The sequence below is a fragment of the Salminus brasiliensis genome, chromosome 13 (assembly GCF_030463535.1).
Source record: "Salminus brasiliensis chromosome 13, fSalBra1.hap2, whole genome shotgun sequence".
In the NCBI taxonomy this organism is placed as follows: domain Eukaryota; kingdom Metazoa; phylum Chordata; class Actinopteri; order Characiformes; family Bryconidae; genus Salminus; species Salminus brasiliensis.
Window position 1 is genome coordinate 29,264,400 of NC_132890.1, and position 14,587 is coordinate 29,278,986.

A 14,587-nucleotide genomic window follows, 5' to 3' on the forward strand; every position below is an offset into this window, starting at 1 on the left:
GTTTGCAAACCTCTGAAAAAATAGGATGTTGAAATATTATAATTTTGCCATATCTCCCAGTCTTATTAGTTATTACTGTGCAATTTAAGGTAACTAGATGGGAGTGTGAGAGGTAGACTGGGGAACGTGACCTATGATTACTTAATTGCTTTTCTCCTTTGTGCGTTTTGCAGGACTGCTGCTGCTGTACTTGTGATCAAATGGTCTCCAGATGGGGAATACTTTGCCACTGTGGGGAAGGTGTGTTTTCATGCCCACACACACTCACTGACTGCCTTTGGCAAACTAAACTGCATTTGTAGCTTTCCAATGCTATAGCTCAGGTGCGGTAATAAAGATAAGAAAACTGAGATTTCCTGGCAGGAGCAGTTCTTAATCACACACACTGGCGAACACATGCTGTGAATGAGGAGCTTTAGAACGCTGTGGGACATCAGTGGGGCGCTGCTCATTATGAGCAAGTTTCATTAGAAATAAGACATCCAACTTCTTGTGGACATGCCCTAGTGGTTTAGTTCATCACATCTTTCTGGCTCTGATTAAGACAGGTAAAATTAAATTTAAATCAAGTTGGCTTACTCTCAAGTTAAAAATGGCACAGGTACAGTCATAAGCAAAGTGAATTATTTAACGAGATGGTCAGCAAGAAGAGTCCAAATAAAGCTTATACCGGTCTCAACCGGTATAATTGTCTCTGTCGTCCAAAAACTTTGTATCTCTATTTTTGCCATCTTGTTTTTCATTTTTGCATATATAATTTGAATCTGGCAGTTATTCTTTACATTGTGTTAAACCTTTGTGAATGGACCAATATAAATGTTTCAAAATAACTCTTTTAGTTTAATTGAAAGTTAAGTAGTTTTTTCTTTCTCCCTGCAAAAGTTTGGAGATGTAAAATGTGTGACGGTATGTAAGTAGGCAATTTACAAACAGGGTTCTCTTCAGAAGACTAATCACTTTCTGTGGTCGACACATTACAGCTTTTAATATGTTTAAATGACTGTGTGTACCCCACTTTCACAGTAATGATTACTATGTGTTTACTTAACAGTATTGCTAAAGCATCACTGAAAAACATCTGTCTTTCTCTTTCTCTCTCCCTCTCCCTCAGGATGACTGTCTGTTGAAGGTGTGGTACCCAACTACAGGCTGGAAGTCAGCAATGGTCATCCCAGAGGTGCCGGACAGGAAGGCTCCTCTGGTGCATTTCTCTTTTGTCTACCTGGCTCACCCTCGAACTGTTACAGGATTCTCCTGGAGAAAGACCAGCAAGTACATGCCCAAGTATGTCAGGATCACGAACACTCACTAACGAAGCACTGGTTTCTCTATAGAAACTTGCATTAGTCAGCTAAAGTTTCTTTACCCAGTTTTAGGTTAGCAGAGTTAGATTGGACTCTTAAAAGGAAGGCTTCCTAAATGGTTGTATGTAGAAAGACAAACCTTGGGCAATTAGTATACCTTTACACTAAATGGAGGTTCATTTAATAAAAATGTTTGTTGCAGTCCTAGTGTAAAATGTGTGTGTCTTGTGTGTGTATCCCGTTTGTTAAACTAAGTGTGTTTTTTCACTGTGCTGCAGGGGGTCGGTGTGTAACGTGTTGCTGACCTCTTGTGTGGACGGTATCTGCCGGCTGTGGAGCGAGACGTTGCTGCCGGAGGACAGCCTACTGGGGGGTCAGATCACAGAGAACAGCACCAGCTACAGCTCTTCCCTGCCTCACAGCGGCCAGAAAGACAAGATCCAGCATGCTCTAGAGGTCAGGCACATAGGCACAGAGCATCGCAAAAACACTTTCACACACAGTATGTCACATGACTGTGCTCTTTATGGATAATTGACATCAGCTTGTTTTTGTGTTTTTTTTTTTTTTGTTTGTTTTTTTGTTTTCTTGCCTCTTCGTTTGGCACTCCCTCTTGCTTTTCAGGCATATACATGCAGTAGTTTATAGATGATAAATCAGCAACACATTTCCACTTTTCCAATTTTGATAAAAGAACAGATTAAAATCTTTTCATCTTTTTGGCACAAAGGTGGATTTAACACCTGGAAGGTTTAAGTGCTGATGAATGCTGACATCACAACAAAGGGGACAAATCTGTAAACTTGCATGTGACCTTATTCAAAAGCTAACCCTGTCACTAGTATTTCCCTTTAAATAATCTTTAATGTGGTCAATTATTATATACTGATTATAAACTGATTATGTGAACATAGTTTAACATTTTGGAAAGCTAGCTGTAATAGTCAGTGTATACATTTGTTTCTGTGTGTTTTTGTATGTGTCCAGTCAATCCACCACCTGAAGCAGCTGAGACGGGGTAGAAGGAGATCTTCTGCATTGGTGGCTCACACAGAGCTGCTACCCAGCCAGCTCGGCTCACACGAGACACACAGGCACATCACACACCATGCCAACGCGCTGTGCCACTTCCACATCTCCGCCAGTATCAACCCCAATACAGGTATGCACTCTTGGGTCTTTGAGTGTGTCTTTTTTTTTACCAATTAAAAGTGTGTAATCACTTGTAATGATAACAATTATCATAATTATGTTAATTATAATTGTAACAAAATTGTAATTCATTTGTACATTGTACATGTGTAGCTTCATGAATTATGGTATTAAAATAGTGCTTCTAAACTAATGGATATGTGCTAGTTCATTCCTTCATTCTTTTCCTCATACTTAATCTCTATGTCTCTTTCTCCTCTGTATTAGATATCCCAGCGGCACTGGCTGGTTCAGGTCTCTTTTCTCCAACTGATGGCAGTGGGGGTTTTGTGGTGCACTGGCTGAATAATAAAGATCTGAGTTTCACCTCCTCGATGGATCAGTTCATGCAGCAGCTGAGGAAGCTCTCGGAGCAGCATCTCGAGCACACTACAGACGAACTTAGGCAGGATGGCACTGCCAAGTTTGATTTCGGTACTCCCTTTTACACAGAAACACACAGAAATTCTCACAGACAAACACATTCATCACACCACACTGACATCAAGAGTTGCTTTAATGACTCCGTGAGACATTTAAAGGATATTTAGTTTCTGATTTACATTGTATGTGTTAAAGTGCAGTAATATTTAGTGACAAGGCATATATTCAGTGATGCCCTTAAGACTTAATTTAGATTTGGTTTACATTATACAAATATTTGTGTTTTCTGATCAAGTAATATATAATATCAAATAATATTAAATTCTTATGGTGCTTGTTTGATATGATTTACAATTGACACATTGCTGTGCCCTGCTGACTGAACAATTTAGGTATTACAGGTTGTTACAGCATGAATGTAAGCTGATAAATGTCTCATGGGTATGGTTATATCCCACCTGCTGCAGATCTGGACGAAATGTCTGACAAGGCTTCAGAGCATGATGAGGGTGAGCAGGAGGGTAGCACAAAGGCCTCGTCACCCGGCTCAAGCAGTAGCATGCCCCAGCCCTCCGTCCTCCTCGACCGCAAGATGGAGGCGCTCACCTTGGAATGGAACAAGAGTCCCGACATGCTATTCACCATCCACCCAGTTGACGGCTCCTTTCTTGTCTGGCACGTCAAATATCTGGATGAGTTCATCCCTGGCATTTTCCGCCAGGTTCAGGTACGACTGCCTGAAGGTCATGAACTCAGGAGTTGCAGGGTTACAGTAGCCAGCACAAAAAAACAATTTTATTGTACATGTGGTGAAAACAGAGTTACCAGCTTTTTAGGGGCCAAGAGAGGTCTATTCCTCAAACTTAAGGATAGTTGTGAGGCCTATAAGCCTTAGGATATAATGTGTAATAAGACTGGTAAAATAAGGGGTAAGTTGATAGCTATTTGTTGAAAGAAGTTGTTACATTGATGCTCTTTTTAGTCCTGGGAAAGTGGTTTTGTATACTAAGCTCTTTGAATATTGCAATTATTATCTGCTCTAAACATGTTTTTTGTGTTTTCTAAACATGTGTTTTCTGTACTTGTTACATATTTACTTATACTCATAAAACTTCATTATTGCTTTAAGTAGTGTTACACCGATACTGTATCAGTATCTGTACACAAAGTGCAAAGGCCACACACTGAAGTTCCTTTTTACATAGAGATGTGTACTTGATTGTGAAATTGCTGCAAAAGCACTTTTTAGTTTCTACACTGGTCTTTTTTTCACTGCTCTGAAAAGTGAATTTTAAACACCAATTAAAAAGCTGTTTGGTTGAGCAAGATTATGCTTCCCTAATTGTACATGTTTCTGCATTGTGGCATTTTTTTCATAACACTGGAACTTGCATGTGCAACATGCAGTTACACAACCAGTAAAGGATGTTCTGTCAAGCTCCTTATATCTTATTTGGGATAAGAGTACAACTTAAAAAAGTGAAACACGATAGATATAGAAATCCTGATATTAATAGAGTATTTAAGTCTCGGTATCGGTACTCTGTATCGGCATATACTTGGTATTGGTATCAGAAAGAAAAATGTGGTATAGGTGCATCCCTAATTTTAAGTTAGCTCATATCTTTACAATATCTAGCAGTTTGTTTACACATAACATTTTTGTACATATTGTGTAGTTATTTTTAGACAGAATTTCTGCTTGCTTGCAGTCTTTATTAAATCAAAGGTTAACTTGCTTGAAACAAGTCTGCTATTCGATTTTTAACAAATCTTGTTTTTATGGACTAAACACGCATAAACATTTTACTTGTTTTCTCTTAGAAAATGTTGCTGTCGTAAGTAATCGGTTTCCTTTACTCTTTTGTCCCAGGTGGCATTCTCCTCCCGGATACCTGTAGCTTTCCCCACGGGTGATGCTAATTCTCTAAGTAAGAATATCATGATGTACGCCTGCACTTTTGTTGAGCGGGACAGTGATGGAGCTCTGGAGCCGGACAAGAAGGAGCGCCAGGTTCCCCAGAGCGCATCAGCATCCGCTGGCCTCAGCTCTCTCGGCCACTCCCTTGCTGCTGTAATTGGTCCTGCAGTTATGATGGTGTCCAAGCATGTTGATGGATCCCTCAACCAGTGGGCTGTCACCTTTGCCGAAAAGTCAGCTTTCTCCAACGTTCTCACAGTTTCACACAAGTTCCGTTACTGCGGACACCGTTTTCATCTCAATGACCTGGCCTGCCACACTGTCCTTCCACTTCTGCTGACATCATCACACCACAACGCCCTACTGACTCCACCCTCTGGTTCAGGCAGTGTTGATGGAGACCAGGAGGGCGGGCCCACACGACCTGTCCGGCCAATGAGAGGCTTCCCCCAGAAACAGATGCGTAATGCTGCAACTCGTACGTTCCATGACCCGAATGCAATCTACAGTGAGCTGATTCTGTGGCGTGTGGATCACATTGGGCCGCTCTCCTGCACTGGGGGCGTGTCCGAGCTTGCACGCATCAATTCCCTCCACACATCTGCTTTCTCCAACGTTGCCTGGCTGCCCACTCTGGTCCCCAGCTCTGTACTTGGTAAGAGGCAGGAGGGAACATATACATGGAATGATTGGGTACAAGGGGAAAGGGGGGAAAAAAGGGTACAGATTTAAACTCTGAACTTGAAATGAGGTTCACGTTAAGTACAGTTAATCATGTCATCTCTTCAGTTAGTTTTGTTAAAAAATAACATTTGGATCATTCTTTACTTGTTAGCCATGTTTGTTTCAGAGCTCCAGTGCAAAACGTAAGATGCAAACTCTGATTAGGAATGGGAACGAGAAACGTTTAAGGTCTCTCTACTTTCCATTTTTTTATTTTTCTCTCCCTTTCTTGATAAGGCACATATTGTAACTCCGCAAGTGCTTGTTTTGTGGCCTCGGATGGGAAGAACCTGCGACTGTACCAGGCAGTGGTGGATGCCAGGAAGCTGCTGGACGAACTCTCTGATCCAGAAACCTCCGTGAGTGTTCCTTAGCTCCAGAGCTCTATAGCTATTTGTCCATTTTTATTGACCATACTATAGAGTTGTACAGTGTCAGAAACCACATAAGCAGTTTACTTAGCATCACACATTTTGAGGCGAGTGTGTGATTTAGGTATGCAGGCATGCGCCGTCCTAATTGGTAGGGGTAAAAGCTACCATTACTTGTTGGCTACATTACCTTGTAATTCCAGGGCAAAAAAAAAAAAGAGTGATTTATGTGTGTGCAGAAATTGGTTGGTGAGGTGTTCAACATTGTCAGTCAGCAATCTACCGCTCGACCCGGCTGCATCATTGAATTGGATGTAATCACCAACCAGGTGAGCTCTGTCTGTCCGTGAGATTACTGTACCGAGAGTTTGTGTGGGGTTACAAAGTACTAGCAGATGGGTTAAAGTACAGCATTTCTGTTTGTATAAGGCAGGTGAAAATACTATTTTGCAGACTCATGGTTGTGTATTTCTCTCTCTCTGCAGTGTGGCTCAAACACACAGCTGCTTCATGTCTTCCAGGAGGATTTTATTTTAGGATACAAACCTCATGATGACATCGCTGACATAAACGCTGCTGACTTCCACTCTGCTGAGGGTGCTCTTCTCCTTTTTTCTTTTCTTCTCATTTCTCTTGTCTGTTTTTCTCCTCCATTTTCTTCTCTTATCTCTATTCTGTTTTATCTGATCCAGATTTTTTCTGTTATCTTTTTTTCTATCCACTAATGTTTTTCTTCTCATCTTCTAACTGATGTTTTTTTGTTTTTTTTGTGTAACAGAGTACCGCCCTCCTCCATTCTCAGAGAAGTTCTTCCTTGTAGTGATTGAGAAGGATGAGAATAGAAACTCTGTGTTGCAGATGTGGCATCTGCATCTGAAGTCTGTCCAGGCATGTGTGGGTGAGTGTAACACGCACTCAGTCTCTTTTTAACATTGCGTGGATGCTACGAACACCAAATCCTTTTATGTTAGTCACTGGAACATCCCAGACATGCTGCCTATTGTCAACCGAATCAGTGAACTGGTAGCATGGATTACATCTTAAATAGAGCGGAATGTATGTTTTGTTTAGACTCATGGGTCTAGTGTCTCACAGCCATCAGAATTTGTTTAGAGGCGGGTTAAATTAAAATGTTTATCATGATAATATAAACATTTTGCTCTATATTTTTGCATAATTTTAAACACATCTTATATTATTTGATATACACATCTTATACAGTTTGATAATGATAAATGGACTAGTAGTAATGCCCCAAAATTACTTTACTTGTAATTGTATATTTTCTATAAAGTTAATGACTGCCTTCTGAAGGTGCTATATGTTAGAATGTGTGTTGTTAAACCGTATTTAAATAATTCAGATCAGGACAAATTGTGGTAATTGTTTCTGTTCTATTTTGGAATTGGATATTGTAGACTGGATTTGTATTACAGTTTGTTTAAATAAAAGAAAATGAAACAACTGGGGGAAATGCAAACATGGTTTCTCCTTGTATGAATTTGTTCGTTTCAGTTTTCTCTCAGCAATAAATGATGTTCGAGCTGGGCTGAATCCAGCAGCTTGGTGGGGCACCAGAGCCGCCTGGGCTGTCTGTTTCACACAAGACTGATTTAAAAAATATGTATTAAAAAAATTTTATTATTGGAGAAAAACATTACTGCTTATACAAACCGGATTCCAAAAAAGTTGGGACACTAAACAAATTGTGAATAAAAACTGAATGCAATGATGTGGAGATGACAAATGTCAATATTTTATTCGTAATAGAACATAGATGACAGATCAAAAGTTTAATCTGAGTAAATGTAACATTTTAAAGGAGAAATATGTTGATTCAAAATTTCATGCTGTCAACAAATCCCAAAAAATTTGTGACAAGGCCATTTTTACCACTGTGTGGCATCCCCCCTTCTTCTTACAACACTCAACAGACGTCTGGGTACAAAGGAGACCAGTTTCTCAAGTTTAGAAACAGGAATGCTCTCCCATTCATGTCTAATACAGGCCTCTAACTGTTCAATCGTCTTGAGCCTTCTTTGTCGCACCTTCCTCTTTATGATGCGCCTAATGTTCTCTATAGGTGAAGGATCTGGACAGCAGGCTGGCCATTTCAGTACCTGGATCCTTCTCCTACGTAGCCATGATGTTGTGATTGCTGCAGAATGTGGTCTGGCATTATCTTGTTGAAAAATGCAGGGTCTTCCCTGAAAGAGATGACGTCTAGATGGGAGCATATGTTGTTCTAGGACCTGAACATAGTTCTCTGCATTAATGGTGCCTTTCCAGACATGCAAGCTGCCCATGCCACAAGCACTCATGCAACCCCATACCATCAGTGATGCAGGCTTCTGAACAGAGCGTTGATAACAACTTGGGTTATCCTTGTCCTCTCTGGTCCGGATGACATGGCGTCCCAGTGTTCCATAAAGAACTTCAAATCGTGACTCATCTGACCACAGAACAGTCTTCCATTTTGCCACACTCCATTTTAAAAGACCCCTGGCCTAGTGCAAACGTCTGAGCTTATGGAGCTTGCTTAGAAATGGCTTCCTCTTTGCACTGTAGAGTTTCAGTTGGCAACGGCAGATGGCACGGTGGATTGTGTACACTGACTGGAAGTATTCCTGAGCCCATTCTGTTATTTCCTTGACAGTGGCATTCCTGTTTGAGGTGCAGTGACGTTTAAGGGCCCGGAGATCACGAGCATCCAGTAGAGTTTTACGGCCTTGATCCTTACGCACAGTGATTGTTCCAGATTCTCTGAATCTTTTGATGATGTTAAGCACGGTTGATGATGATAACTTAAAAGTCTTTGCTATTTTACGCTGGGTAAAACCATTCTGGAATTGCTGCGGATCTTTCTGCGCAACAATGGTGGAATTGATGATCCTCTTACCATCTTTGGCTTCAGAGAGACACTGACACTCTGAGAAGCTCTTTTTATACCCAATCATGTTGTCAATTGACCTAATTAGTGTTAATTGGTCTCCCAGCTGTTCATTATATGCTCAATTTCCTTTTTTCAGCCACTTATTGCTACTTGTCCCAACTTTTTTGGGATTTGTTGACGCCATGAAATTTTGATTCAACATATTTCTCCTTTAAAATGTTACATTTACTCAGATTAAACTTTTGATCTGTCATCTATGTTCTATTATGAATAAAATATTGACATTTGTCATCTCCACATCATTGCATTCAGTTTTTATTCACAATTTGTTTAGTGTCCCAACTTTTTTGGAATCCGGTTTGTATTAGTTATGTCCATTTTTTTCAGATATGTAGTCTAAAATTGCCAGCTTGATGACCTGAGTATGAAGTCTATTTAGTAACAGAATGTTTTAATTGCAGTTAGCTGCCTGTCAGAAACTCATGTGTCCCTTGATATACATGGGTGGGACTTTAAATCAAAGGAATAATTTTTAACAACATTGTCTGGTGAATTCATTAAGAAATGTTCACTCAGTGAAAATAACAGCTGGTGTTTTCCAGTGGAAAAAGAAATACACAAAACTGAAAATGACAGCTACCATATGATTTAAATTAATTATTCTGTATCTTCTTCAGAGGAGCCAGCCCATGAGCCATTTTTCCAAAACCAGCTGACAGTTCCACATGCCCTCAATAACGCTGACTCATCTCCAGAAACAACTCCAGGTCACAGCCCACTTCCTCGCTCCTCTTCCTCTGCTAATTTGCAGTCTGCCAGCAAACTAATTCTCAGCTCTAAACTCGTCTACAGCCAGAGGCTAGAGCTCCCTTTAGGTGTGGAGGTCATCCGTGCAACTCCCTCAGCAGGTATGGACAATATTGGTTACAGATCAATATTATATTGTTTGTTAATAAAAATGAAAAAGTATTAAACACACAAACTTGCAAAAGGTTGGGCACCTTTGGCCAAATGACATACATTTATGACAAATCCTTATGTCCCAGTTACTGTCTTTTATAAGAGAAAATTAATGTAGTTATTTTACTGTTGTAATTGTATTCCTAGTTACATAAATATCAAATTACAATTATAATTTGTGTTCTGTATTAAGAGTTTTAAGTCAGCACTTCTGTTGGTTTCAATGTCAAAAAAGGATACACTTAAGGATGTTTTTGCTTAAACTGTGTGCACAACAATAGCTTTTCATCAAATTCAAATCAGAAAAAAAATAGTTCTGATTGCCCATTGTAGATAGACTAAAAATTTAGACAGAACTGAAAAAAGACATGAAAATGACATTAGTTTGTGTTTCAGAGTGTATAAACATGTAGGGACATGGAGGGTTGGTAATGTGAAGTTCTGCAATATTTGAAATTCACTGTAAATTATTGTTTTGTTTTTCTTCCATCAGGTCACCTGAGCTCCTCCTCTATCTACCCAGTGTGTCTGGCACCATACTTGCTTGTGACTACTTGTTCGGACAGTCGTGTTCGTTTTTGGAGGTGTGCTGTAGAGACTGACATGTCAGCCCCGGACCCGGAGGAGTCACGTTCGTACTGCTGGGAGCCTTGGTGCCTGCTGAATGAGGAGGAGGACAACAACAGTGCACTCACTGTTACCGGCCGCCCTGTGGCCGTCAGCTGTTCATACACTGGCCGTCTCGCTGTGGCGTTTAAGCAGCTGGTCCCTAGCAGTGAAGGCACATCATCTAAAGACTTTTCAATGCATGTGTCTATCTATGAGTGTGAGTCAACTGGTGGTTCAGAGTGGGTTTTAGAACAAACCATCCACCTTGATGACTTCAGCAAACCTGCAAACGCCCTGGACTCCAGAGTGAGTGTGGACAGCAACCTGGTGGTGTACAGCAAGTCTGACCTGTTTGTGACCAAAGACAGTCCTAACATTAAGCACTTTGTGCACCTTGATTGGTTGTCCAAGGAGGATGGCTCCCATATCTTGACCGTCGGAGTGGGGTCTAATATTCTTATGTATGGCCGCATCTCAGGAATCGTCACTGAGCAGACTGGGGGCAAGGACGGCATGGCGGTTATCACTCTGCCACTAGGGGGCAGTGTAAAGCAGGGTGTTCGCTCCAGATGGGTTCTTTTACGTGCAGTGGACTTGGTTTCATCAGTGGATGGGACGCCATCTCTACCAGTGTCGCTATCCTGGGTGCGTGATGGTATTTTAGTGATTGGCATGGACTGTGAAATGCATGTTTATGCTCAGTGGCGCCAGGATAAAAAACCTGGTAACGCTGAAGACCATGCCGTCAGTTCTCCCGACGATGGCAGCCGCTCTGCATCCGTTCCAGCTGAGAGCCGTGGGCGATCTAAGAGTGTGTTTGAGAGTGGTACTGGGATAGACGATGTCTTCCGTGTTCCTGCAGTGATCCAGGATGGTGGCCTGTTTGAAGCGGCCCATTCACTATCACCCACACTTCCACAATACCACCCAACCCAGCTGCTGGAGCTGATGGACCTGGGCAAGGTCAGGCGAGCAAAAGCAATCCTCTCACATCTGGTCAAGTGCATAGCTGGGGAAGTTGCTGTGGTCAGAGATGTGGAGGCAGGTGAAGGCGGAGCAAGGAGACACCTGTCCAGGACCATCAGTGTAACCGGAAGCACAGCCAAAGATACCATTGTTGCTGGACGAGATGGTGGGCGAGATTATACCGAAATTAACTCAATCCCACCTCTCCCTCTCTATGCTCTACTTTCCGCTGACCTGGACACCTCCTACAAAGCAGGGGAGGAGCCGGGAAAAGGGGGGAAAGGTCAAGAACGAGAGGTGCAGAAGTCTTCAGAAGATCAGTACGCCGACCTCTTCCAAGTTCAGGCAGTCACCACGGACGATTTTGTCAGTTTCGCGTCTGAGAAGCCAGAGAAGAAGACACGTGTAATAAATCTGTCCCAGTATGGGCCAACCTACTTCGGCCCCGAGCATGCCCAAGTACTCTCCTCTCACCTGATGCACTCCAGTCTGCCTGGACTCACACGCCTTGAGCAGATGTTCTTAGTGGCGCTTGCTGATACTGTGGCAACCACCAGTGCTGAAGTGGGAGGAGCCACAGATAAGCAGTACACAGGTGAGTTCATCCTGCTCAAGTTCTCTAGTGTCTTGTCCTGTTTTAATAGAATTTAATGATGGATGGATGGATGGATGGATGGATTCATAAAATACAGATTTGTATGACATTCTTTTTATTATACGTTTACAAAATAATAAAAAAAGATACAGAATTATAGAAAAAAATCCAGTGGAATGCCATAAATGAAAGAATTAAAAAATATATAAAAATAATCCTTATGTTGTCCCCAGTGTGTGTTAAGTATCTTTCTAAATGGTACTAATGCCATATTATCATGTTGGTTATCTGACTGCATTGTTTGAACTATAAGGTATAATTGACATTAGATTATTTTTAAAAAAGCAGACCTTTGTCATTTTTACCTATGGTGTAACAGATCAGATCACATTTATTTAGTCTATTAGAGGAGGTAAACAATGGATTTGAGATAAGCGTTCCAAACCCTGAGTAAGCAGACAATGAAGCGCAGGAGGTTCAGGAGAGGTGATTTCACCATCAAAATCTACCCAACGTCCTTCACACCCTTCTCCACGTATACCCTTAATTTCTGTCCATTCCCTTTAGTTCTTCTATGCCCTTCACCACCTCCTTTGCTTTTTTCACCATCTCTAATATGCCATTTTCCTTACATTCTTCACCTCCCCTATACCCATTATCATCTCCCCATACAAACCACCAATTCCCATAAAAACCCACTTTGTCTTTCTATTTCCCCAAATGCTCTTCACTACTTCTCCTGAACCTTTGCCACAATACTCCTGAATCAGTACTAGTACTAAACTAGTTGAACTCTTGTTTAGTTTTGCAGTACAGATGGTTGACCGTTGTCGTTTTTTTGTCCAAGAGCAATACAAGCTCATTACTCACTGGGTACAAATTGTGTGTTTGTATGTGAAGGCCAGTAAAGCCTGCTGGGGAAGCATTGCGTGACAGAGTGGTGTGCTGAGAGATGTTTACTCATTGTAATAGTGCGTGTGTGTATTCATGCTCCAGGTGGGGAAGCTCTAGATGAGTGCGGTCTGCGTTACCTGCTGGCAATGCGACTGCACACCTGTTTGCTTACCTCACTGCCCCCTCTCTACCGAATCCAGCTACTGCACCAAGGTAACATAAGCAGCCTCTCAAAACCACTTGCTTTCTTCACATTTTCACCTTGAAATAGTTTGCTAAAAAATGTAGTAATCTATTAATTTACCATTTTTAAAACCTTTACTTTCATCCAATTTATTATTTGGCACACCCCTATGAATTCTATTCATCTGACAAACTCATCACATGCTGTATGTGTTGCGGCCCCGTAGGCGTCTCTACATGTCACTTTGCGTGGGCGTTTCACTCTGAGGCGGAGGAGGAGATGTTGAACATGATTCCAGCCATGCAGAGGGGTGACCCACAGTGGTCTGAACTTCGTGCTGTTGGTGTTGGTTGGTGGATCCGAAATATTAACACACTTAGGCGCATGGTGGAGAAGGTGAGGCACACTCTGTAACACTGAATAACACAGTAACAATAATAATGCTGTAACACAGTATTGTTCCCAAATACAATTATAGTTACTCTTGTTTTTTTTTACATTTTGAAGTATCACTGTGAAGCTTTTATATAGTTGGAGAAAGATTACTGTTTGTTTCTTTGGATGTATATAATTTTTTCGGCCTCTGCGTCAAAGGCAATAGTTATGACTCAATTGCTTTATTCAGTTATGTAGTCCCTTTCACTTTCTGTAGTATATTACAGTATGTCAGAATGACCTTGTGATCATAAAAGCATTAAATATATACATATCTCCTTATGGCCACATGTGCATCCTGTAATAGCATAATAGAATGTTCTTTAACCTTCTTTAAATGTATTACAGTCTGTCAGTGAATGATGTGAACATTATAGTATATTAGAGTCCCCTCCCTTACACTTTCCCCACCCATTATTACTGTTGTCAGGAACTAACCTTTATGGCAAACTAATAATTTCAGTTACTGATGATCGTGCAGTCTATACATTTTCCTTTAAGATCTGTTTCTTTCTTTGTCTCTGGGCAGGTTGCCAAAGCAGCGTTCCAGAGGAATAATGATCCTCTTGATGCTGCATTGTTCTACTTGGCCATGAAGAAGAAGGCAGTGCTCTGGGGCCTTTTCAGGTGTTTGTGAAGTCTTCCCCTTAGCGGTTAATACGTGCATAGGTCTTTACAGTCTTACACTAGTTTCCAAAAAAGCTTTTTTCAGATTTTAGTAAGGGGTGTAAATAATTTATTTTAACATTACAATGTAAGTGTACTTAAAACACCACATTCAGATTTTTTTTCTGTGGATCATTTTGTAGTGCATTAAATCACATGCAGGAAATATAAAGGTATTCTAGCTAATATCTCGAAGAGTGAAATGCCCCTGTGCCATTATTTGCTTTGTTTTATTTATATAATTGCTCATTTTTGCAGGTCTCGGCACGATGAGAAGATGACCCAGTTTTTCAGCCATAACTTCAGTGAAGACCGCTGGAGGAAAGCAGCCCTGAAGAACGCTTTCTCTCTGCTGGGGAAACAGCGCTTTGAGCAGTCTGCTGCATTTTTTCTGCTTGCTGGATCTCTTAAAGATGCCATTGAGGTCTGCATCCCCTACCCCCCTCACTTTCTCTTTTTGATGGTCTCACATGGAATGCCAGTGTATTTAG

General features: G+C 41.2%; 1 protein-coding gene across 4 annotated transcripts in view; it reads left to right on the top strand.

Annotated features, from left to right (window-relative positions):
• dmxl2 (Dmx-like 2) overlaps window positions 1-14,587 on the top strand; it is a 59,328-nt gene that overhangs the window by 18,825 nt on the left and 25,916 nt on the right. For all 4 annotated transcript variants that reach the window (XM_072695455.1, XM_072695456.1, XM_072695453.1 and 1 more), the window contains exons 6-22: window positions 174-240; window positions 1,112-1,284; window positions 1,583-1,760; window positions 2,292-2,466; window positions 2,724-2,930; window positions 3,347-3,606; window positions 4,753-5,455; window positions 5,761-5,882; window positions 6,134-6,223; window positions 6,380-6,491; window positions 6,673-6,792; window positions 9,465-9,695; window positions 10,241-11,917; window positions 12,914-13,024; window positions 13,222-13,391; window positions 13,960-14,057; window positions 14,355-14,520. In XM_072695455.1, coding sequence (XP_072551556.1) covers window positions 174-240; window positions 1,112-1,284; window positions 1,583-1,760; window positions 2,292-2,466; window positions 2,724-2,930; window positions 3,347-3,606; window positions 4,753-5,455; window positions 5,761-5,882; window positions 6,134-6,223; window positions 6,380-6,491; window positions 6,673-6,792; window positions 9,465-9,695; window positions 10,241-11,917; window positions 12,914-13,024; window positions 13,222-13,391; window positions 13,960-14,057; window positions 14,355-14,520 — 4,660 coding nt within the window. The remainder of the gene's footprint in view (window positions 1-173; window positions 241-1,111; window positions 1,285-1,582; window positions 1,761-2,291; window positions 2,467-2,723; window positions 2,931-3,346; window positions 3,607-4,752; window positions 5,456-5,760; window positions 5,883-6,133; window positions 6,224-6,379; window positions 6,492-6,672; window positions 6,793-9,464; window positions 9,696-10,240; window positions 11,918-12,913; window positions 13,025-13,221; window positions 13,392-13,959; window positions 14,058-14,354; window positions 14,521-14,587) is intronic.